The 26513-nt window shown below is 38.0% G+C and overlaps 1 protein-coding gene across 1 annotated transcript in view; it reads left to right on the top strand.

Annotated features, from left to right (window-relative positions):
• Vwa8 (von Willebrand factor A domain containing 8) overlaps nucleotides 1-26513 on the top strand; it is a 258527-nt gene that overhangs the window by 111832 nt on the left and 120182 nt on the right. The window contains exons 21-24 of the mRNA XM_048341294.1: nucleotides 5432-5508; nucleotides 19885-19960; nucleotides 21855-21990; nucleotides 22948-23067. Of these exons, the coding sequence (XP_048197251.1) occupies nucleotides 5432-5508; nucleotides 19885-19960; nucleotides 21855-21990; nucleotides 22948-23067 (409 nt within the window). The remainder of the gene's footprint in view (nucleotides 1-5431; nucleotides 5509-19884; nucleotides 19961-21854; nucleotides 21991-22947; nucleotides 23068-26513) is intronic.

Below are 26513 nucleotides of genomic sequence, written 5' to 3'. Positions count from 1 at the left end.
CTTTTCTTTTCTTTCTTTCTTTCTTTTTTATTTTTTTTGCCAGTCCTGGGCCTTGAATTCAGGGCCTGAGCACGGCTAGCACTCTGCCACTTGTGCCACAGCACCACTTCTGGCCATTTTCTATATATGTGGTGCTGAGGAACCTAACCTAGGGATTCATGTATACGAGGTGAGCACTCTTGCCACTAGGCCATATTCCCAGCCACACTGCAGTTCTATTACTCAGTATTCTGACTACCCTGCTCATCATTTGTATTTTAGGAAGATTTGCCCTTTCTTTCTGTATTCATTTATTTGCTAAATATTTATTGAATACATTATTTGTGATGGGTGCTATACTGGGCTCAGATAGAATGATAAGCAAAACGGGATGACCTGGTCTCCCCTAACCCTCAATACACTACTTGTGTATGTAGTAAAAATACCAGCAGTAGTGCTTATGTCTCTACTGGGCTTCCGCTATTTCTACAGAGCATCACACATTGCTATGACCCATTTAATTATTTGGGGGAAAATCCAGAGTGCCTAAATTAATTTCAAACTGAAAGAAACATAATCTATAATGTAGGGACTAGAAGAATGAACATCTGAGCTATAAACACCTGAATTTAAGTCCTGGCTCCACTATGATTAGCAGTATGATTGTGAACATATTGCTTTCCTTCTCTGAGCCTTGGATTCTTGATTTATGAGATTGAAACAATCCTTTCTTTCTTCATTTTTTTTTTTTTTTGTCAGTCCTGGGGCTTGAAGTCAGGGCCTGGGCGCTGTCCCTTGAGCTCTTTCGCTACCACTTTGAGCCACAGTGCTACTTCAGTTTTTTGGGGGTGGAGGGGTATTAACTGGAGATAAGAGTCTCATGGACTTTTCCTGTCCAGGCTACCTTCAAACTATAGTACTCAGATCTAAGCTTACAGGTGTGAACCACCGGTGCCTGGTCTATCTCAATGAAATGATTAAATGAAATAATACATGGCAATGTGTAATACAGAACCTAGCAGATATTGATGTTACTATTGCCACTGCCTGTGACAGAGCTTGGCCTTTTAACCATTTCTACTCTTTTTACAAAAACTAATTTGTAGAAGATTTACCTCCATCAATTCTATTCTACCTGTAAGTGAAAACTTTGAAACAGGGAAATAGGTTTGATAGTCAGTCTTCAGTATGTGGTAAGGAAAGACGGTACTTCTAAAACCACATATATTTGATTTTTATTACTATATCTGGATTCTAGTTTTAGGGTCCCAGAATTTTATTTTTTTATTAATTTTCTTAATTGTTTTATAGAGGGATTACAATTACACAAGCAAGGTAATGAGTACATTTCCTTTCATACAGTGTCTTCTGTTTCCTCATTCTCTCCCAGGCCCTCTCTCCTGTCTAAACCCATGAGTTGTATAGTCCACTTTCATTGGTGTCCAGTGAGCTCCACTGCTTTCACCCTTTTTCCCTTTAGTTCTGTATCCTTCCTCCAACCCTTTCAAAGATGTACTCTAAATTACATTGTACATAAAGTAAAGAAGACAGAATCATCAAAAGCTAAAAAAGAAGAAAAGGGGAAAAGAAGTCTCTGATTTCCATATCTTGGGCTTTGTTTGAGTATGTACATTATTTTATGTAAATATGAGGAGGCACTTAGGCTTTGTGCAAAAGAGTATCCTCTTTTGGTTTCACTGTATATATCTAAAATCCTGTATATTTTATCATATTCCAGTGTATTTTAGATTTAATTTCAGCATATTAGAGAGAACATGTGCTATTTGCCTCTCTGAGCTTGGCTTACTTCACTTAACATGATTTGTTTTAGTTCCACCCATTTCCTTGCAGATGACAATATTTTATTCTTTCTAATGGCTGTATAAAATTCCATCGTATATAGGCACCACTTTTTTTTTGATCCACTCATCTATTTGGGGGTATCTGGGCTGCTGGACTGTTTCCATATCTTGGCTGTTGTGAATAGTGTAGCAACAAACATGGATGGACAGGTTTCCTTATCTTATCCTGGCTTCTGACATTCAGGGTAGACCTCCAGGAGTGGTATGGCTGTGTCATAGAGGAGGTCTATGTTTATTTTTTTGAGGAACCTCCAGACTGCTGTCCAGAGTGGTTGTACTAGTTTACATTCCTGCCTACAATGTAGTAGGATTCCTTTTTCACCATATCCCCTCCAACATTTGTTGTTCAAATGCACAATATTGGCCAGTCTTTCTGGGGTGAGATGGGATCTCAGAGTTGCTTTGATTCTCATTTCTTTTATGGCCAGGGATGATGAGCATTTCTTCATGTTAGCCATTCTTTTTTTTTTTTTTTATTTTTTTTTTCCAGGCAGGAGAGAAAGTTTATTACTGAACTGCTGGCCTGTGGCTGAGGTGATCCATGGCCAGAGAGAAGGGAGAGAGAGAGAGAGAGAGAGAGAGACAGAGAGACAGAGAGAGAGAGACAGAGAGAGAGAGACAGAGAGAGAGAGAGAGAGAGAGAGAGAGATACCCCCACCCAGCCCTGCTTTATTTGGGGCAGGGGCAAGGGGTGTGGCCAGGTGGATTAGGATGTGACCTCAGGGAAAGGGAAGGTAATTGCCTCCAGGTCTGCTGGTTACCCAGGTAACTGGGTGGAGACTTAATGAGGTGGGGGCATCTACATGGAGCCTTCCAGGGATGGACCTTACATTCCAGCCTTTTAATAGTTATGAAAAAGGGTGAAGACTCTCTCTGGCTGCTTCCTGCTGGCAAGGGGCATCGGCATTAGGGGTAAAAGGCAGAAATGTGACCCCTCCTGGAGAAGGCCAGCAGCAGGGTCCCTTGGTGGTACATGCCAGTCCTTGAATGAAGCCTGGAAGAAGTCTCATGAGGCAAGGGCTGGACAAAAAAAATATTAAGGCAAATGGAAGGGTTTGGGGCACAAAATTAAAAATCGGATGACTTGGCTAGTTCTTATATTCAGGTATGGACATTAGATGGACAAACTACTATCTCTTGATCCCCGGCTCTGATTAATTTTGAAAGGGCGAGACAAAGTGACACCATTTAGGATGTAATCGTTTTCCTCTTACTCCACTCCATGATCCTTGTTCCCAGAACTGGCTGAGTCCCAGGGTCTAGGTGCTTGTTGCTGGGATGGCTTGCCCCCATTGGCATTCACAGGATTTGAACTCAGGGCCTGGGTACTGTCCCTGAGCACTTCTGCTCGAGGCTAGGACTCTACCACTTGAGCCACAGCTCCACTTCCAGCATTTGGCTTGTTAGAGATAAGTCTCTTTAGCCATGCTTCCAGCCTGGCTCTTTGCTGGTTAGCTGGGAGATGGAGTTTGAGAGATATTTTCTGCCTGGGCTGGCTTCGAACTGCAATCCAAGGAGTCTTTGCCACAAAAGCCCTTTTTTATTTCCAATTAAAACAACAAGGAGACCAAGGAGACTAGAGCTTACCTGTACCTTGTCAAGAACTGACCAAATACTTGCCAGAATTCTGCAATGACAAAACTCAGTAGATGTGATGAGTTTTAGCACAGATATATAGCTAGATGGACATACTAACAAATGGCGTTTACACATACATACACAAATGGAATACAAATACATACTGTGCACATAGGTTTTACAGCATGCAAAAATGAATTTCAGCAGTAGACTCTTTCGGAATTCCAATAGTAAATGACTTTTTTTTTTGCCCAATATTTTAGAACCATGTGGTCGGTTAGAAAAACAATTTTGCTAGCAAACGATTTTCAGATTATAAAATGGAGAAACCATATTTTGATGAACTCCAGTGGGATGCCATGTTGAGGAGGGTGGCAGGAGGACACAAACACACTAATAGAGAAAACGTGGCATGGCATAATGGCGCCTGAGCTGGTGCCTGTTAAACCCAATATCCACCACGTGGTCAATGCTAGAGAAAAGAACTTTTAGATATCTTTGCTGACAAAGCACATTGGTGGTCAAGCCTCAGTTTCGGAGGTCTGTGAAAAGAGGCAGCTTTGTGAGCAAGGCACACACGATGGTACGACTTGAGAATTTTATAAAGTAAGCAAGTAAGCAGGAAGATGAGAGAGGGAGAAAAAGAGAAAGAGAGAGAGCCTGAATATAAGTGACTTCTAACCATTTACCATTGCAGTGGCAAAAACTGTATCTGTGCGAGTATTTCGAGCAGGCCTCATTGCACTGTCAAGAGGCATGCTAGCAGTTTCCTGGCTTGGGTGTGACTGTGATGCAAAACCCAAAAAGCACGGGAGGGAGGTGCCTGGTGAGTGGATGAGCTTACGGGGCAGAAGTGGCAGAAGCGGCGGACGTAGCGGCAGAGAACCGGAGCAGCAGCAGTTTCACTCACCAGGGTAGACAAGTGCTGTGGATGTAGAGGTGAATGTGGAGGCCAGCAATGGTATTAGTGAAAAGTGCTGCGTGGTGACTCGCAGCAGTTCGGTTCGCGGAAAAAGGGCGTCAGGACTGGGGATACTCCCAGAAAAAGAAGAAAAATAGATGGGAATTCCGCCTGTCCTGACTCTTAAGCCCTATTCGAGTCACGGCACCATATATGTTAGGTTTTTTAAAGTAGGTAGCCGGTAAAGGAGAATGCCACGCGGTATTCAGGCAGGAGAGAAAGTTTATTACCGACTGCTGGCCTGTGGCCGAGGTGATCCATGGCCGGAGAGAAGGGAGAGAGAGAGAGAGCCATGTTAGCCATTCTTACCTATTCTTCTGAGAAGTTTCTCCTAAGCTCCTTTGCCCATTTAATGATTGGTTTATTAGGTTTGGAAAGCGTTAGTTTGTTGAGTTCCTTGTATATATTGGATATTGGGGTCCCAGGATTTTAGAGGATTGGAAAGAGGGAATAAAAAGATAAGTGCTTTGTTAAAGCAGGAAATTATGTTTCTATTTTTATATTATCTTCCTGTAACTGAAAACCATGCTTCTGAAGTATGAGAAAAATCACTGAAGAGAAAAATTACTTTTTTTCTACATATTTGATCACCTTTTGGTGCCATTCTTAGAACTGAAATAGTTGATATCTTGCTGTAATGCCCAGGCTTCAGTGTAAAGTTATTTTAGTTTTGTGATTTTTTTTTTTTCCGGAACCGGGGACCAAACCCGGGGCCTCGCGCTCGCCAGGCGGGTGCTCTTCTGCTGAGCCAGATCCCCAGCCCCTGTAAAGTTATTTTAAAAAGAAGTGAAGGTATAAATAAGATGATAAGTTAGGCATTTCCTTTTAAATAAGAATAGCTTGGAGCCAGTATGTTTAGAAGTTTTTCTTGGGAACATTTATGCCCTAGAAAATGGGTTGTGTAAAATTCTTGTTTGATGTTCATTAACAACAAACTAAAACACTATACTCTTGATAAAGTAGGTTTTCGTAAAATATTTTTCTGGTTTGGTAGAAATATAACCTGCAAACTAAAGTATCTTTCTATTTAAAGCAAACTTTGTAATTGCAGGGAGTTGGCAAAAACAAGATTGTTGACCGGTTTCTTCACCTGCTCAACAGACCCCGGGAATATATCCAGTTGCATAGGTAAGAGCATTTGAGCCACCAGCTCTTAAAATCTGATTAAATAGTCCATCTCTCTCCTAGTACAAATTAAAGACACTTTTTGAAAGGCTCATTTTGTAAACCAGTTTCATTCATACTCCTCCTACTCTTATTTCTCTTTTCCTTAAAAGCTAATAATACCATGCAACTATTTATTTTTTTAGGTAGTATGTATCTATCTGGCATATTTCTTTAAAATTCTTTATAGTTATTGTAAAGGCTATATACAGAGGGGTTACAGTTACATAAGTGAGGTAAAGAGTACATTTCTGGACAATGTCACCCCTTCCCTCACCAACCATTTATTTTTAAAGTGATTAATGCTTTGTAAACATGAATTAATAGATTGTTTCATGGACAGAGAGTAAGGAACATTACATTCTAGGAATAGATCTCATCAGCCCTGAGGCCCTTAATTTAGAAGAAAAACACATTGAGCCTAAGCACTTTCTTCCACAAGATGCTCAAGTAGCTCAGAGAGAAACAACAGCCATGTGTGTCTCAGGTGGGAGGTAAAGAGGACTGAAAGGTAGATGAAGAATGTTTGTTTCTTTTCTTCCTTAAAGCAGTTGTGCATGGTCAGAGTACTGGCTCAAGAATAGTTTTGAAAAAAATAAACTTTCTCAACATGGATAATTTTAGCTTCATCAGTGAACCTATTCTGACTGTTAAAAAATAATATGTAAGCAGCAGAACTGTCATAATCTAAAAAGGAGAGGTAGGAACTTCAGTAAATATACTAAGTATCAAACAACCTAGTCATGATAGATAAAATGTACTTTGTAACTGAAAGAAAGTTGGATTGAGTTACAGGAATGACCCTCCTATTTGTTTTTGTTTTTTGTTTTTGTCAATAAGTACTGGTTTCTGAGAGAGAATTGTGGAGGATAGAAGGAGGGTAGTCAAAGGACAAAGAGAAAAGAACCATGGAAAGATCAAATATAGCCATAAGCTTCCTCTTGGATTTTATACCCGTGGCTTTGACAATAATGGTACCTGATTAACCCTAGTACAGTATAGAACTACAATCACGTGCACTTGGGAAAGAACACTGAGCAGCAGTAGTACAGCTCCAACATGATCAAGAGCCTTCATTAAGTATTCCTAATACTCAGAGGACATCTTAGAAAGCTTATGCTTTAGATATAGGATTGGCCTTTCCATATAATAAAAGCAACTCTAATCTGCCCTAAGAAAGTTTATCAATAAACTTCCATTATTTTGGAAGTTCTTTCTCATACAGAATGGTTTGAAAAAGAAAAAGAATGGGACTGAGCTTAGCGGATCATACTTATTATCCCAGCTACTTAGGAAACAGAGATCAGGAGGTCAAGGTTTGAGGACAGGGAGAACTCATCTCAACTGCTAAGATGGGCATGGTGGTTAGCATACATAATATAACCCCAGCTATACCAGAGATATGTATAGGATGGTATTCCAACTGGCAGAGTAGAAACTCGAACCCTATCCAGAAATAAACTAAAGCAAAAGGGGTAGAAGCATGACTCAAGGGGAACAGCATCTTTCTACCAAAAGGAACCTTTATAAGAGAGTGAGTGGAAGGAAGAAAGAAGAAGGAGATAGGGAGAGAAGAGAAAGGAAAAAGAAAAAAATGAATGGATATTTGAGAAAACACGGAGGAATGCCTTGGAAAATCTAGAAGATTGAAATATAAATTTTAGCTTATGTTTACTAGGTCTGAAAACTCCCAACACTTAGCATCATGACATTTCTAATGTCAAGCCTTTAAGACAAAATTGTTAGAAGCACAAAAGCAGGAAAACTGATCAACAGATGCAAAAATGTAAAACCATGGAATTAGCAGGCAAGGACTTAGAAAACAGTTGCCTTAAATGTAGTTGAGCACTTAAAGGGGGGAAATAAACAAATGAGAGATGATTAGAAATTCTCAGCAGAGTTTACCACCTTAAATAGACCAGTTTCACATACACCAACTGAGGTCTTGAAAGGAGGAGACAAAATGGGATGGAACTATATCTAAAGAGAGGTAGTGAGAACTCCTCCAATTGATGTAAAACATAAAGCCATGGATGTAAGGAAGATCAGTGGATCTCAAGCAGAATCAATAGAAAGATTCTCAGTCTTTAAATTATCCTGTGTGTTTAAGGCTGTTTCTGAGCCTCTCTTTGGATCTCAAGTTTATCATCTCTAATTAGTCAAGAACATGGATATTCATCACACATTTAGAAGTTTAGAGGATTGGATACAGCATTTATTACTTCCTGTCTCAAATGCCTTTAATATCACCACTTCATCATGAAGTAACAAAGGTCCATAAAAGAATGCAGTTATAAGCTGCTGATTTATATTCTGGAGTAATTCCAATATTAGCTAAATAAATGTAAAATCTATTCGCTTCAAGATTTTTGAAATTCAAATGTAATAAAAATTTCAAAGTTAAATGCTTTTATTTTATAGCATCTATTGGTTCATTATTTATTGGTAATATTATTAGAAATGCAATTCATCTAACAGTCCTATGTATCTATCTAACAACATTAGATATGTAATTTATTTTGTAAAATTGGAAATAAAAAGGCTTAATTTAAAATATATACTATATTTTCACCAATGAGACTGACATTCCCACTAATTTCAATGTGGGGAATTTTTTTTTGTTACATAGTGTTCGGGCTACATGTGCCATGAAACTTAAGCTCCTAAAATTGCTTTAAGGGAAACATCTGTTTAAAAGGCCTAAAAATAGCAGTCTAAAAAAAAAATGTTTCGGACTTTTCTGATCTGTAGATGATCTACTTATGGTCTTTACTTTGTTTATTTTAGAATCCTTCTAATGGATTTGTGGTGTTTCCATCTATAATCAGTCACTCTCAATTTATTTTATGGATGTCATGTGAACAAGATTAGTTATAAGAGCCATTCCAAACATCATCTGACAATTAAACTGTCACCAAACATAGACTTGCAGTCTTTTAAGTATAGTCATCTTATGTCTTGATGATCATATTTATAAAATGAATAAGCTGGACAATTTGTGTATTTAGTTAAAATCAAGATCTGGTCTTAAGAGGATGATTTAAGTAATTTAAAAGATTAATGGATGTAATTACTTTTGATGGTCTATGTTCCAAGTAGAAAAGGCAATGTGGCTCACATTTGTGAAATGCATTTAATTTTCTGTGATGTCCATTTGATATGTCAGATGATAGTTGAATATTTTAACTTCTGTGTTTACATTTTTTTTTCTTTGGATAAAAGTACATATCTGTATTAAGATCAGATCTTTGAAATAATGGATTTTTTCTCCATTTTCTATCCTCACAGCTATGAGGATGACAGCACAGGTATTAGCATCAGCTATTTATTGTCTTGACTGTTTTTCTACTAGTAAACCCCACTGGAAATACAGATTTTCCAGTTCTCCCAGTATAGCCTTGACTTTCTCTTGTAATACACTTTTCCTCACATATGCTCACATTATTGTGGACCTGGTGATTCTGGATGCTATTCACAAGTACTGAACTTGAACCCATGTCTATCTTTATCCCTTTACCTAAAATTACCCAATTTCTCCCCAGCCCTTCCAAGTTTTCTGTAGTGATTTTACTTGGAACCTTTCTTATTATTTCATACAGAGTTCTTACTCCCAATCTCTATAGAAAGAATGTGAATTTTGGAGATCAAATCTTGTCTGAACTAACTTTTGTGTGACCTTGAACTCCTTGAGTCCTAGTTTCTTTACCTTTCAGACTGAAGTAATTTTTGCAGGTAGCTCTGAAGACTAAATGATGGAATGTATGCAGTGAACTAAACACAAAGTCACGCACTTTTAGGCAGCTAAACATTTGGGAATACTTGTATATCTAACTTTCTTATCTAATTTTGACTTACATTATATATGTGGAACATCCCTAACTCAAAAAAAAAATGTTCCAGCTTTTAAAAAATTGACATGATAGCTATACAGATTTTGTGTACCTAGGATTTGTGGGTATTTTTTGGACTGTTCAATTGATAAAGTCTATGCCAATATTCCAAAATCAAACTCTGCAATACTGAAACACTTCATGTTCCAAGAATTTCATTTCACATAAGAGATACACAGCCTATGGTAACTTTTAATATCTGCTGTCCACTCCTTACTTTTCCCAATCATGCTTCATCCGCTAAACAGGGAGCTTTTTGAAGGCAAGAGTCTGGTTTGTTCATATGTAAACTTATCCATTAAATTTGTCTTTATCAAGTTCCTTCTATTTGTCTGAGTATGGGTGGCTTGTGCCTGTAATGCTAGCTACGTGGGAGGCAGAGTTTGGCAGGGTCATATTTCAAGACCAACTTTGGCAAAACATAAGACTTTATTTCAACAGAAAAAAAATCTAGGAGTGGTTGTACATGTATGTTATAATAGCTGTGTCAGAAAGCACAAATAGGAGGATCACAGCCCAGGCAAAAAGCAAAAAGTACCTTATCTCAAAATTAACCAGAGCCAAAAAGAAATCAAGATATGACACTTATTCATATACTAGAATGCCACCCTAGCCAAATGGTGAGGCCCTAAATTCAGTTTCAGACAAAACAACACAGTCCTTCTACTTGCTAGAAACTGGCTTAGGCACTGATATACAGATATACTGATATACAGATGAGGATACTGTTGTTGACCTGGAGGTGCTCTGTGGTGAGCATTTATACTGCCATGTGAAAGAGGCATATGAAGGGCCTATGGCAGCCTGCAGAAGCATTCAGCCCTCTGACAAAGCAAGATACCTGGAGAGGGTGGCTCTCAAACTATGTCTTTATGAATAAGTAAATTTTTCTAAGTAGAGAACAGAAAGGGGGTATTATTATTAAAGTAATCTTCTTTAGCAACACTCAGACAATATTTTAAATCATTTCCGCTTTTGATACTCCGGAGGTTTTTCTACCTCAGGGTCAATACAGCAGTTTTTAAATTTTAATATATGTTATTACGACTGATTTTAGCCATAACATCTGCATACATCCCCTCAGAAGGAAGGAGAGGGAGACAAGGTTATGCCTCCTTCCCCTGACATTTATAAAAAATGTTTCCTGGAATTTGAGTAATCTATATCTGCTCATAAGCTATTAGCTACCTATTAGCTGGATAGACCTTCATCAAATGGTGAGTATGCAAGACTGATTAGAAAATAAAGTCTTTATTCTGAAGTCGTTAGGGGCTCAGCCAAAAATTAGTGGGCTGGGTGAAGGGTTGACTAAAGAAGAAAAGGAATGTTGGGAAACAATAATTGGTTTTCCACAGTTTGCCAACAGCTGACATTATCAAAACTTTTTTTTTTTAAAGTTTATGCCCATGTTACCAGTGTCATGGGCAAAAACTGGTATCTCATTGTGATTTTAATTTATACTTCTCTGACTACTAGAGAGTTTGAGGATATTTTTAAGTTTAAAAGCCATTTCAACTCCTAAGACTGTATCATGTAAGTGCTGTAACCAGAGTAGGGGTTAAATTATTACATTACAGTTGATTATTTATAAACCATCTAGCTTTGCATGATATGTTTATTTTTTTCCTTGTGAAACTGAACAGATTAGTAAAAGACATGGAAAATTAAGTGTAAAACTCTACTATTAGCCCTCTTAAAATCAAACATCCCAGGGTCACTGATGGCATTACTCTATGAAGCACAGCATACTCATGCTCAGGCTTTCCTCCAACTGAGTAAAACTGAATGTGACAGAATAAATTTTGAAACTCACAAAGTCCCAGAGGGCAGAGTGAAGTTTTGGTAGAAAAATAGGAAAAGTCAGGGCTGTCTCATGGACAAAATGTGATGGAGCCCTCACAGCAGTCTCAGTGTTGTTAAGAGCTATCAGAGCAGAGACATGCAAGACAGCAGCAGCTACAGAAAAACTTCTGTCTCATCTTTCCAGGGATGAATCTGAATAAACCTTTAGAGAATTTGGAGCAGCAGTGGGACAGTGGTTCTCCCATGAAGAATGCCTTCTACTTCCTCCTTTTAACCAAACGAATTACACATATACCTCAAATTGTTCTGTGTACATTTTAGGTTTATGATAATCTTTGATTTTTCTCTACTTGATATTTAAGTCCATTTGAATCCCTGTCTTCTTTTTGTTTCTTTATTTAACCATCACTTACATAGAGTTTACCACGTGCCTCACTGTTGTAAGCTGTTCTCAACTTGTAACTTGTTACTGCTCAATACAAGTCTATGAGTTCCAGACCATTACTATGTGAATTTGGCAAATTAGTCATTAGATAATCTAGGGTTGGATTCTCTTGGATCAGAGAAGGCATTCTTCATGAAGATGTTCATGTAAATGATTTCATAAGGTGAAGCTTGTAGAGAATAGATGTCAGGTAGATTGGGCAGAGGAGGTTGTAGGTGAAGTATGGCCTCAGCCTGTTCATGAGGAGCTTCAGTGTGAAGGATGCTACTTGATTATCCCACCTGAAAGTAAGAGAGCAGAGCAACGTGTTTCCCTTAATGAAGATGGGATGGAAGATTTGGGAACTCCCAGGCATTGCTGGAAGGAGAATTCTCTGAAGAAAGGTTTAGCTGTCATCATTAAGAGGTCAATGCTGTTGAGATAAAAGATCTGAGCTCTTGTTATTTCCCCAATATTCTAGGCCTAGCGAACAGAGCAAATAATCAGGATAGACAAGTCATGTTGACATGAGGCATTCTTTCTAGTGGTGAAATATATAATAAATAAATGGCTTAGTATACAGGGAAATATGAATGCTAAAATGAAAATGATGTACAAAAATTTAAAGGATTATGGAATTGGAAGAAAATAGGAGACTAAGGAATGGAACTCACTACGTTTTACACTGGTGACTATTTTCAGAAAGATGCTGGAATTTGCTGCAAGATGCGAATTTTAGCAACTTTGTCTCTTCTAGAGGTTCAGGAGGTACATTGACCGAACATGTGTTGGATCTTGAAGAGAAGAGCCAGTCCTTTTCAGATTAGTGAGTAGAGAGTGGTTTAGTGACCATTCGAGCTCTAGCCAATAGCAAACGTGTGAGGACTAGGTATGGGGACTAGCAGCAATCTAAGCCTTGGGAAATAACAGTGATTGGCGTCAGCATGCTGTGCTCCATTCCTTGTCACTTGCCTGGTCTATTGATGTAGCTTCTTTGTTAAAAATCCCTTGTATCTCCTTTTCATCTCCCTATTTTTCCAACCACTAAACTTGCTGTTCTCCACTAAAGGTAGGATCCTTTCAATGACTCCTACTCCCAGCAGCATTAAGTCTATTGTCGAAGCTTTTCCTGTTAAGAAAATGTCTTCAGGGCTGGGGATATAGCCTAGTGGCAAGAGTGCCTGCCTCGGATACACGAGGCCCTAGGTTCGATTCCCCAGCACCACATATACAGAAAACGGCCAGAAGCGGCGCTGTGGCTCAAGTGGCAGAGTGCTAGCCTTGAGCGGGAAGAAGCCAGGGACAGTGCTCAGGCCCTGAGTCCAAGGCCCAGGACTGGCCAAAAAAAAAAAAAAAAAAAAAATTCAAGAGTATGTTTAAGGTAATTTTAGCTCATAGTTTTTTGTTTGTATTATTTTTTACATGTTTCAGAGTGTGTGTTTTGCAAAACAACTTTTATTGTTGATAAATTTAAGGCCACTGACCTAGAACAGGCTCTGCTAGTGTGTCTGTCATTCTGTATCACAATTACATGTCATTGCCCCTGTCTTCAGGCTGGCCAGTGAGCTCTCCTTAAAGGGAAGGATAGGTGTTTGACAGCCTTCTTCCAGCATGAGGTCTAAGAATAGCCAGTGTTACATAAGCATCTAGTAAACAAATGAGGACATGCAATGTCTTTATTCCTATTCATCACTGAGACATCCATAAAGAGTTCTGCCTCTGAAATGGATAGATGACTACCCTCTGATGGATTCACGTTTCCCATGAAATGAAAGTCTGACTCTAGTATATTTAAGACTGAAAACTCTAGATTTGTCCTAACTGTCCAGTCTCTTCCCTCCCCACAACTATGTTCTAGATATGGTGTATCATTTTGTGTTTCCGGAAACTTCTCTTGCGTCTCCCAAGTTTGACATTAAACTCTTGCTCTGCCTGAACACACCTTCCACCCATCCCTGCCCATTGATAGAACAAATCTGATTCTATCTCCAGAAGCTTGTCTTCCTCTGACAGATTGAATTTCCTTTTCCTCTGGGTCCCCATTAAACTTTGTTTTGACTTCTGTGATAGCCTTTATCACCTCTGATGTGAATTGTATTTCATCGTCCTATAGCTTTCTCCTTATCTGCCATGTGCACTTCCAGAGAGCAAGATCTCTGAATTTCTCATGCCTAACACTTCATGCCTAATAATTTGCTTTGTTGAATGAAAGACTGAAATGTCATGATATGAAAAAGTGATTTACTAATTTTTAATCTTTATAACATTTTATGTAGTTAATTGGTAAATCTGTTAAAAACATAAATTGCTATGTACTCTATTTTCTGATAAGGATTTATTCTGTGGAGAAAATCATTAGCCTTTTCCCCTGGCTACCTCTGTGTATACCACCATATTTTTGTCTTCAATCCATTCTTCTCCTTAAAAAAAAAAAACTGATTCAAAAATATATTTTCTATTCAAGTAAAAAGCTGTGCACTGTTTTATTTTTGTCAAAAAAATTTTTTTAAAGGAGGAAATGAAGTTCCTGCAAAGAAACTAGGTCATTGTGAGTCCCTAAAATTTCTCAAGCTGAAGATCTTGGTTTAGAGTACAGATCAAGGGGCTGGGAATATGGCCTATTGGTAAAGTGCTCGCCTTGTATACATGAAGCCCTGGGTTCGATTCCTCAGCACCACATATATAGAAAAAGCCAGAAGTGGCACTGTGGCTCAAGTGGTAGAGTGCTAGCCTTGAGCAAAAAGAAGCCAGGGACAGTGCTCAGGTCCTGAGTTCAAGCCCCAGGACTGGCAAAAAACAAAACAAAATAGAGTACAGATCAAAGAAAAAAAGAAAGTGAAAAAGAGACATAGTTATCTGTATGTCATTAGAGATTTGTTTTTATTTATTTCTAAAGACAACTTAGAAAACTCCATAGGTTTGGGGAAGACTTTGTAGTTATGGCTTTGACTACTGGAAGATTTTCTTTTTAAACACTGCATCACTAACAGCAGAAGACATGGTATGGGTAAGCTGCCACCAAGTGACTTTTGCCTGTGTCGATTTTCTGCCTGTGGTTCCCAGCAAGAACCCACTTCTGAACAACTGCAACACATTGCACCCTAGCAGATTTTCTTGCATAAATATTATCCCCAAGGTCTTCCTTCCCTTTATAGTCTGTTAGGAGTTTTTGTATCTGGATGTATTAGCAAAGAATGATTGACCATTAAGTAAGCTGTGTGTCCTCCAAAACAACTATTTTAAGAGTTGGAGACTTTTCAGTCACTTTGGCAGAAATAATATTTTGCTTTTTTTTCTTTCTAAAATGACTTTTCCCTCAAAGTATTCAGAGCACTGGGTAATAAGACTCATTCTCCCTCTGCTTCTCGCTTTCCTTGCAGGTTCCTTACTTTTACTCAGTGTATTTGCTCCTATGTTCTATGAATTCTCAGTGTAGAGATGAGTGATCTTAGGTTTTTAGGGGGTTAACAAATTGACCAAGCTAGAGGTACTCAGATATAGTCCCATGCTCGTTTTTAAGTGGACCTTCCAATAGTCATAGGCTTATTTTTATTTTATGTCTTTTTAAAAGATTGGATGGCAACATGACTTGTTAGAGAATTAGAGGAAATTTCTTTCCCAATATAACAAAATAAATTTATCTTCGCAGGCAGAGGTAGGAGAGTCATGTGTTGCTATTCAGAAGAAAGTCTAGAATTTTTGCAAAAGACTTAATTTGTAAACTAATTTGTACATAGTACTGTTTTGTTATTAATGCTTTTTACTTTTATTCTATTATTTATTTTAGAATGAACATTACACACACACACACACACACACACACACACACACACACACACACACACACACACACACACACACACACACACACACCCCTGGGGATTGAACTTGGGACAAAGTACTCTACCACTTGAGCTACAAGCCAGTCTTCTTGCTTTGGGTTTGTTTCTGGGTAGAGTCCCCTGCATACTTTTCTTGGACTAACTTCCAGTTAGGATCTTTTTTTCTCTACTTATTGGGTAAATGAAATTACAGACTTGTGCTAGCACACCTGGCCTGTAGAGACTGTATTTTGGGCTACTGGGAATGTGGTTTGGCACTAGAGTGCTTGCCTAGCATGCATGAAGCCCTGTGTTCCATTCCTCAGCACCACATAAACAGAAAAAGCCAGAAGTGGCGCTGTAGCTCAAAAAGTAGAATGCTAGCTTTGAGCAAAAAGAAGCCAGGGTTGTGCTCAGGCCCTGAGTCCAAGCCACAGGACTGGCAAAAAAAAAAAAAAGAAAAAAAATTGTATTTTTGATAATGATGTAAATTCTTCTTCACTTGAAAGGTAGCTTTCAACAGGATTTCACTTCTCTTATTGGTAAAAAGATTAGCATTTACTTCTATTTTCAAAATCACTTTATTTCTTTGTGTGTGTGTTTTTGTCTATTGTGTGTGTGTATGCGTATGTGTGGGGGTGGGGTGCATGCATGCGTGCATGTTGTGCCTAGGACTTGAACTCAGGACCTGTACATTGTCCTTGAGATTTCTTTTTTCCCCTCAAGGCTAGCACTCTACTACTTGGGCCACAGTTCCACTTCTGGCTTTTTGTTTGTTAGTGGGTCACATAGACTTTCCTACCCAAGAAAGCTTTGAACTGTAGATTTCAGCCTCCTGAGTAGCTAGAGTTACAGGGAAAAGCGACAGGCACCCAATTCATTTCTCTGTGTTTTATTGAACAAATATGTTTGTTCTTTTGAGCTATCATCTGTCTTTCCTTTCTTATATTTGGCCTATATTGTTGAAGAAATTGCAGATATCCTGCAGCTATTTTTATTTCAATGAAATATAAAGTGTTAAAGGAGACTTTTGTCTGCTGTGGGAAGCTCTTATGTCTTTTTTCCTTCATTGCTGTTTCTATTATTTTTTCTTAAAGAAAACTAACCCAAATCTATTAAAATGTCACTCATTAATATGTCATCCTCAAACTAAACACCACTATTCTGAGATACATTTTTGCTGCTCAGTAAATGAGAAGGTATTAGCTTATTGAATCTTCACAGACAGCATTGGAGAACACATGTGCTTGCTATGTAGAAGCAAGTTTTTTTTCTTGATTTTAACAAAAACCTGTTCTTCACACAATTTAATTACTATTGCATCTGGAATCATGTGAAGTTACTACTGAAGCATTAATAACTCCAGTTTCAAAAAAAGTAAAGCCACAGTGTTAAAAGAAGAATAGAGTTTAACACAGTATCTTAGTTCACTTACTGATGCAAGTTTAATTAATAATAGACAGCTGGTACGAGGTGTGAACAATTAATTGGTGATAACATAAATGTCAACAATTAGCTGAATACTCTAATTAATTTACCAACCATTACTGGAGACTAGAAAACCACCTCTTTATTAAACTAAAAAAAAATATGACTTACACATGTTTTAACTATCTTGTCTTCCCAGTATTGTTGAAATTGTTGATTCTGTGCTTTTATTAGCTCATAGTTCAAAAATACAAGCCAGCCAGTATCATTTTCCATGTTTTACTGGCTTCTGCTTTTCCTTTAATGTAGATAAAAGTATCAGTGATAGGAACAGAACCAAGCCCTCTGTTATCCTGTAAATTCTTCTTTCTTATAGACTACTCCACTCAAGGTCATATTTTCCATTTATGTTTATCCTCATTTTAGTCTCTTTTGAAAATTGTGTGTGAATTGTGGTTGTTCCACAAGAAATAGGTTTTATTTCTAGCACAAAAGTGTTTTAAGAAATCTAATTTGACAGGTGTGTACTACCAGAATTCAAATGTTAGGGAGTAACTTCTTTGCCCTTTTAAAAATTAGAATTCAGTTTGAATTTACAATTCTTAATCTGCTCTGAATCTGCTCTGAAACATTATAATTGTTAAGGTAACAACTGAATTTTTGTGCTACTGACAGTGAGGCAGGAGTTTTTTTCCCCATTTTCAGTGCTGGAAGATGTCATGTTGTTGCCCATTAGATATGTGAGAGCTGAGGTGAGAAATTCATTACGTTACTATAAAAGTCTGTGTGAACACATCTTTTTTCTCTTCCTCACCAACCCCCTTCTCTATTGTTAGAATATTAACAGTGAATTTAAGTGAGTTAATTAATTTGTCACAAGCTAAAAGCTAATTTGTAAGCAAAAAGCAGTATGAAGTATATCTGACATTCAATTTATAACACAAGTGGATATAGAAAATAGATATCATAATGTTGTGCAACAAACATTTTCTTCATACCAAAAGTTGAAAAGCACTGTTAAATTATCGCAATACATCTTTTCTTTCCTTTGTGCTTCCCACTACTTTATTTTCAGTCATATTTATTTTGATTTGACTTTTTTGATGAAGATAAAATAATTCTTTGGAATCTGTTCTTTGTAAATTGTGGAAGCTGTTGATTGTGGGGTGGGTGGTAAGCCCCCAGAGGGCCAGGATCAGGGTTGGAAGCTTAGAAGAGAGTGGGGAATGGCAGTGGGCCAGACACAGCAATTAACTAAGAAACCCCATCACATTTCTGCCTTTATAGGGAGAATCTTTGTAAGCTGGGTATAAGATAGGAATTTCAAAATTGTAAGCATCACCAATTATTTTGCTCACATACTTTCTCTGGCTGTGAGAAATGAGAATTCTAATGTAGATGTTAACCACTACAATAGTTAAGTCAAATTTAACTCCACTGGAGTAGATGCCGGACCTAAACCATCAATTCTTGTTTTATAATTATATTTTTATTGTCTGTATTTAGTTGTTCAAAGGAATTAGATTTAACACATCAGGAAACCATCTGTTCTTATTCCCTGGACTAGCCTATCCCTTCTAAACATAAGTATATCTAACTCAGACTTACTGATGTTATAGGATCACTTATTAATTCAAAGATAGTCAGCTTTCATCTAACACAATTTTTTTTCCAAATTTTTATTATCAAACTGATGTACAGAGAGGTTACAGTTTCATACGTTAGGCAGTGGATACATTTCTTGTACTGTTTGTTACCTTGTCCCTCATACCCCCCTCCCGCCTCCCCCTTTCCCTTCCCCCTGCCCCCCCACGGAGGTGTTCAGTTCACTTACACCAAACAGTTTTGCAAGTATTGCTTTTGTAGTTGTTTGTCTTTTTTTACCCTGTGTCTCTCAATTTTGGTATTCCCTTTCAATTTCCTAGTTCCAATACCAGTATACATGGTTTCCAATATACTCAGATAAGATTACAGAGATAGTGTAGGTACAACCACAGGAAGGTGATAGAAGAACATCATCAATAATAGAAGCTACAGATACACATGGGACATTGAAAGTAGTTACAACTGTGATATAACAATTGTTTCCATAACATGGAGTTCATTTCACTTAGCATCATCTTATGTGTTCATAAGGGTATAGCTATTGGGCCTTGTGATGCTCTGCTATGACTTGCCTAAACCTGTACTAATTATTCCCAATAAGGGAGACCATAGAGTCCATGTTTCTTTGGGTCTTGCTCACTTCACTTAGGATAATTTTTTCCAAATCCTTCCATTTCCTTACAAATGGGACAATGTCATTCTTTCTGATAGAGGCATAAAATTCCATTGCTAACACAATTTTTACATGTATGTGTATGTTTGTGTGTGCATGTCACAGGGAGGGAGGGAGAGAGAGAGGGAGAGAGAGGAAGAGAGAGAGAGAGAGAGAGAGAGAGAGATTGATTGTCCCCAATTCTAGCAGAAATGTTAAAAACTCATGAAATAATTCTTCTGTGTCTTTGGAGTGAGTGGTGTGACGTACCTATCTCTCACCCTAGTCATGTTAGTTTGGATCTGATTGTGTGATTCAAACACTTGCCTTATTTAATTGGCCAAGTCAGCACTGTAGTTATTGCCAAACTTGCCATCAAAATTATTTTTAAAATAATTATTACATATCGTAGGAATATACTTAAAAATGTCTCCTCTTACTCAAGAGATGATTTTGAGGCATGAAATGATCACAAAAGTGATTACCAGAAAGAAAACAAGAGTAATCAGGTAAACCTGTATTAATTCCCAAATGTGGTAATTTATATTAAATCAACAAAATACTGTTGCCAGGTGGAATTGCATTTGCTCCTTTTTTCCCTTGGGGGAAGTAGGATGATGAACAAAAAATTAAAAATAAATACTCATATTGTATTTTATTCATGACTACACATCAGTTTATTTCCTTTCTAACTGAAATATTTTGGTTTAACTTTAGGGACACCACAGTACAAAGTCTTACTCTTCAGCCTTCAGTTAAAGATGGACTAATTGTGTATGAAGACTCACCTTTGGTTGGTAATCCAATTATATGAGTATTTTAAAGTATTTTTTGAGTGATATCTCTATTCCAGCCTTTGAGTATATAGGAATCTCCTATAGATTTGAAAATATTTCCCTCTAACTAGAATGCATTCATGTGCCATTTTAGGAATAGATATTTAAATACAAATTATTGAATATAACCTGTTTTCTTATTCTGTTCTGTGTTAGTGAGTAACACAATTCTCTATTGATTTCTAGAAAATATTTTTTAAAGTATTGTCTTTAAATGTCTAGCTTGAAATTAGTAAATATAGAAAAATTAAACGGTTTTAACTATTAACATAGTAGCTAAGTTTTGGGGTTGCTGGGAAGATCCACTCCTCAACTTCCCACTTGAGACCCAAAGAAATCAAGACTACCAGGAATGTCCCTGGGCGCAGAGAACTTCTTTGCACAAATGAAACATCATGGATCCCTTTAGTAGTTATCTTTCCTTAAAATTACAAGTCAATACTATATAGTCCTCCTTTATACCTTCTAAAAAATATTGAGTTTTCATTCTTTTCCATAACATCCATATTCACAAGACACTGAAGACCGAGGTCTCTTTCTTACCCTTTTCCTATCCAAGTAGTTGCAAGATTCTACCTTTGCAGAGCTTGTCAGATTGGTCTAATACATTTTATCTCTATTTTTCCATGCCTACCCCAACCTGCTCCTCAAATCTTTTTTTAACCAAGTTCTTATAATGATCTTTTAGTCTATTTTGCATACTGCTACTAGAACTCCTAAGTAGAGGTTATACACTGTTAAGTAGTCTGGCAACCAAGTCCTTTGTGGTATAAACTCAATCTATGTTTCCAGAGCCTTTTCTCTCTTTTCTTACATTTAACTTCTATTTTAGCCAACATAGATTATTCATATTTATTCTTCAGTAAATATGCCCAAGAATTTTATTCTCTTTGTGCTGAATACTCACTTCTTCATCATTAACCCTGTTGATATGTTAAATTATAGCACTAATTCAAGAGCCGTAACAAGTATGTTCTAATATCCACAATTGATTGTAGTATCTTATTCCTCTTAACTTCCATGACACTTGGCTTCCTCTATTTCTTTTCTTTCCTCCCTCCCTCCCTTCCTCCCTTCCTCCCTCCCTCCTTCCCTTCCTCCCTTTCTCCCTCCCTCCCCTTCCCTCCCCTCTCCTCCCTTCTCTTCCCCTCTCCTCTCCTCCCCTCCCTTCCCCTCCCCTCCCCTCCCTTCCCCTTCTCTCCCCTCCTCTCCCCTTCCCTCTCCTCCTCTCCCCTCCCCTCTCCTCCTCTCCCCTCCCCTCCTCTCCTCTCCCTTCCCTCCCTCCCTCCCTTCCTCCCTTCCTTCCTTCCTTCCTTCCTTCCTTCCTTCCTTCCTTCCTTCCTTCTTTCCGTCCTTCCTTCCTTCCTTCCGTTGTTGTTGGTTGTGGGGCTTGAACTCTGGGCTTACTGCTCTACCAGTTGAGACACAAGACCACTTCTGGTTTTCTGGTGGTTAATTGGAGATTAGAGTCTTAGGACTTTCTGGTCTGTCCCAGGGGCTGGCTTTGAATTATCCTCAAGTCTCAGCCTCCTGGGTAGCTAGGATTACAAATGTGAGACATGGCACCCAGCTGCTTCCTCTATTTCTTATGCTTTTCCCTTTCCTAGAGTGTGAAATATTGTTGGGAATAACTCTAATGCTGAAGGGAAATGAAGTGACTACTGTGAAGTTGGCAGTTTAGAACTATGTGAAAGAGAACTACATGAAACAAAACATGAGTTTTGCTCAAGACTGTGATAGACTTTGTGGGGAGAGTAGTGTAGATAACTAGCTATTATACACCCAAAGCAATAAGTGATGAAGTTTCAGTAATGATTACTTTCAGTTTCTTTAACTTTTCTGTCTTCTAAGGTTAAAGCAGTAAAATTGGGTCATGTTCTAGTAGTGGATGAGGCAGACAAAGCCCCAACAAATGTCACCTGTATTTTGAAAACTCTAGTAGAAAATGGAGAAATGATTCTAGCTGATGGAAGACGAATTGTTGCCAGTAAGTATTAAAAAGCAATATCCATGTATAACTAATTGATGCTTAAAAAAAGAAAGAAAAGCAACAGTGATTTTTATGTTCTTGATATCAAGGCACAAACTTAGGTGGCTGCTTATTTACAAACAGTAAACTTAAGTTCATTTAAATTAAACTGTGTATATTAGCAATTAATTCCAAAAATTGATATGTAAATGCTGGTAAACATGGCTCAAGTGTTATAGTGCTTGAGGTTCTGAGGACTGTCAAGTGAAAAAAAATTAACTAATTAATTAGTGTCAACATCTTGCTTCACTGGTTTTAGTTTTGCTATTGTTGGTTAAACCCAGAGCCTCATGTGTAGTTGTCCTTACTTTACCACTGAGCTCCATCCACAGCCCCTAGTTTTTCTTTGTATGAACAGAGGGTGTCTTTGAAATGTTCACTAGTGGCATTAAGACCAATCAACTTTATATTTTTCTATTCTGAAAATACCTATTTAAAGTCTTTTGTTTCTCAGTTACTTATATATTACTTCTTTTATTTAATTGCAGTTTGGAATTTTTAAATTCTGGCTCATAATAGCAAGATTTATTTCATCATTAGCTCAGTGTAATTAGAAAAATATTGAACATTTTGTTTCATAGGTATACAGTAAGATATTTGTGTGTATATACACATACACACACATATTCCTGTGTCTGGGAGAAGTTATTATCTGTTCTGCTTTATCTTTTTTGCCCTCCTCACTTATATACCTTTTTGTTACTATTGTTCTGTTGTGTTATAAAACTATATTCCCAGTTCTGTAGACTACACTTTTTTGTTTTTAGGGCTTTTAAAAACATTATTATTAGCTATAAGTAATTTAACATGTCAGCTTGTGAATAGTGTACTGTGATCAATGTTATTTTAAACCTGTAATATATAGTCTTAATTCTTAAATATCAGTATGACATAATGAGACATTTTGTTTTTCAGATGCTGCTAATGTGAATGGAAGAGAAAATGTAATAGTGATCCATCCTGACTTTAGGATGATTGTTCTGGCCAACAGACCTGGATTTCCTTTCTTAGGCAATGATTTCTTCGGCACCTTAGGTAAGAACAGTGGTAATGATAATACCAGCAGCAGAGTTCACTGTACTAATACTGATAGCAACATGTTATGGCCATCTCTGTGTAGCGTGTAGCGTGTGCTGTGTCACCATCAGAACCACTTATGTGAGTAAAAGGAGAATCTGATATTCAGGGAGATAAATTTTTTCTACGGTTATCTAACTAATAACTGGTACAGCTATATTTCATATCCAAGTTTGATTCCAGGGCCTTTATTCTTTTTTTTTTGTTTTTTTTGTTTGCCAGTCCTGGGCCTTGGACTCAGGGCCTGAGCACTGTCCCTGGCTTCTTTTTGCTCAAGGCTAGCACTCTGCCACTTGAGTCACAGCGCCACTTCTGGCCATTTTCTGTATATGTGGTGCTGGGGAATCGAACCCAGGGCTTCATGTATAAGAGGCAAGCGCTCTTGCCACTAGGCTACATCCCCAGCCATGGGGCCTTTATTCTTAAACAGTTATACTATGCTTGTTCTTCAAAGCTTCTTGGAATAAAATGATAGGTAGCTTTTAGTATCTTTTTTTGTAAAGCTAGCTCCAAGGAAACTATTTCAGTGATGCCCTGGATAAACATAATCATCAGAAGGCTTGAAGGACCTTCTTAGTGGCAAATGTATAGTTCTGGACTCCCATATTCATTAAAAAGCAGGCCAAGTCTCCTATTAGGTCCTTGATTTATCAATTGTGTGTAAAGGGATTTACCCAAAGGATTTAACTGTGAGTTGATTTATGTACATGAGTAGGAAACACACCATTGTTTGTAACACCAAGAATGGAAAAACCCAAATGTCCATCCAAATGGGATTTTAAAAAATTCTGTCATATCCATACAATAGAATACAATGCGGCTATAAAAAAAGAATAAGATCGGGGCTGGGAATATGGCCTAGTGGCAAGAGTGCTGGCCTCATATACATGAAGCCCTGGGTTCGATTCCTCAGCACCACATATATAGAAAAAGGCCAGAAGTGGCGCTGTGGCTCAAGTGGCAGAGTGCTAGCCTTGAGCAAAAAGAAGCCAGGGGCAGTGGTCAAGCCCTGAGTCCAAGCCCCAGGACTGGCAAAAAAAAAAAAAAAAAGAATAACATCTGTGATATCTCATGCAGGAATAAAAAATCAAAGGCAAAAAATATATACTCATATTCATGTATATACCTAAATCCACACAGAAAATATAATGTGTTCAGTCAAACTGCTTTTGTAATTTTTACCATATACAGATACTACTCTTAAAAGTCACTGAGAACTCATGTTACAAATATAGGGATGTAAACACAGAAAAATAAATCTGTAGTTGTTTCTAGTATGAAAAGGTTTGAGTTCTTACATTTCATAGGTGATTCTTACTCCTAGGTTATCCCTCATAACATTTATTTTTAATGCCTATAAGAGCACACATTCTCTAATGTGTCTCCCTCTTGCATCCACTCCCATATACTATAAGCTTCTTTGCTTGTTCAGATGAAATTCTGATCGTCACCTGATGACCTTCCTCCCAGTGGAGATCTTTCAAACAGTGCTGCTTTTTCCCCTGACACTGGGCCCAATGATTTCTGTTACTCCCGCGAGCCCTACTCTTCTTGGGATAGAGACTATATACACAAATGTCGCCCTTCCTACCTCTTTAGTTTCTTGGTTCCTTGGAAGTTTTTATTCCAGTAATATTATCCTGTCTCATACTTTAAAAGCCACTTGTTCCTGTGAACATACTCTCGTTCATTATTCTTTTCTTTGGGATTCTCATTTCATCCTACCATCTATATTCTTTCCATCTATTAATTCTTCTTTTCAAATTCAACAGCCCTAATGGAAACTCTAACCCAAGGGTCCTACCACTGTTTCACTACCCTCCTTGGTGTGTGTGTGTGTGTGTGTGTGTGTGTGTGTGTGTGTGTGTGTGTGTTTAATTGGAAATAACAGTCTCAAGTTCTTTCCTGCCCAGGCTGGCTCCTGATCTCAACCTCCTGAGTACCTGGGATTACAGATGTGACTGGATTTCCCCTTTGTTATTATTTTGTTCCCCTTAGCAGGCCATTTTTTTCCCCTTACCCCACTTGATTCCATGATCATTCACATCTCTTATTCATTTGCATATGTCTTCTGCTTCCTAGTGCTTCTCTCAGATTATCCTATGCACTTGGAACCCCTCAGGCCTGGTTACTGCCAGCTCACTGACTACATTCAGCCTATACTTGTGCAGCTGAATGTGGTTAGAAAAAGCATGAAACCACTCTGACCAATCTCTCTTTAAACTCTTGACTGTGAACCTAAAGTGTCCCTTCAGGCAGTCACACTCCGTTTTCCTGCTACTTTCCCTTTCCTGTTCTCCTGGGTCAGTAATTCAGATCTTCTCTCTCCTCAGAGTTCTAACACTGCTGCATGAATTTGTTTGTTTTAAAATTACACAGTACTTCAGCACTCACTGTGAGAAACTGGAGTGGAGTGTTCATGAAGGAAGAAGTCCTTCATGTTCCCACCAGTTCTCTTTCTTTCCTGTAGCTGATCAGGATTCAGCTTACTGATTGTCCTTCCTGGTTCCTGTTGCTTTTTTCTGGCATCCTACTATACCTGAGAAAGACAGAAGCAATTAAGAACTAGTGTCCCCAAACTCTGACTCTTCCGTCTACAGTGCTGTTCTTTTCCCCGTTTTATTCCATACACTCCCACCTGTGCCAGTCCTCCAAAGGAGCACTGGATCCCACTGCCTCCTCTCCTTCTCCAGAAAGCCCTTCTGTGTTAGATTTTTTTTTATTCCCAGCAGCAAATTATCAAGCTGCTTTTTACTCATTCTTTTAAAAAAAAACCCAAAAACCTAAACAAAGACTTTCTCATTACTGCTTTTGCCTGCCACTAGACTCGTCTGCTCTTCTTTGCAGCAAAACTCACAGTTATTAGGTGCTCAGCAGAGATGTTCATATTGCTATCACTGTTTCTTAACATTCTCTCTTCTGTCTGTTCTAATCAGATTTTTGCATATATTGGGCTGCTGAAAACAACATCTGCCTGCCTTAATAAAAGGGACTTTCTATTGGCAAATTCAGTAGTCACTTTGCAATCCTAATTTTTTGTAACTATCAGAAGCATTTAGTATAGTTGATAGAGCTCTTCACTCTCTTCTCCTTCATATCTTGTCTTGCACTTGACTTTCAGTACTCCTGAGCTTCTTTCTGTATTCATGACCATTCCTTCTCAGCCTCCTTGTTGAAATGCTCTGGTTCTCTTTTACTCATCTGTACTCATTTTTAATACCTGTTATTGATGAAATGTTATCTCTAGGCCCAGCTTCTCTCTCAGACCCCATATTCATATATGCAACTGCCTGTGTAGTAGTTCCTGTATCTTGGATATAATATGCCTTCAACTAATTTGTTTCCTCATAAACCTGATTTTTATTCTTCCTTGATAACTCCATCCTTCATGTGTCAAATGGTTC

Source organism: Perognathus longimembris, chromosome 3, assembly GCF_023159225.1.
Source record: "Perognathus longimembris pacificus isolate PPM17 chromosome 3, ASM2315922v1, whole genome shotgun sequence".
NCBI lineage: Eukaryota > Metazoa > Chordata > Mammalia > Rodentia > Heteromyidae > Perognathus > Perognathus longimembris.
Note: the sequence above shows the minus strand (reverse complement) of the source record. Positions and strands in the feature narration are given on the sequence as shown.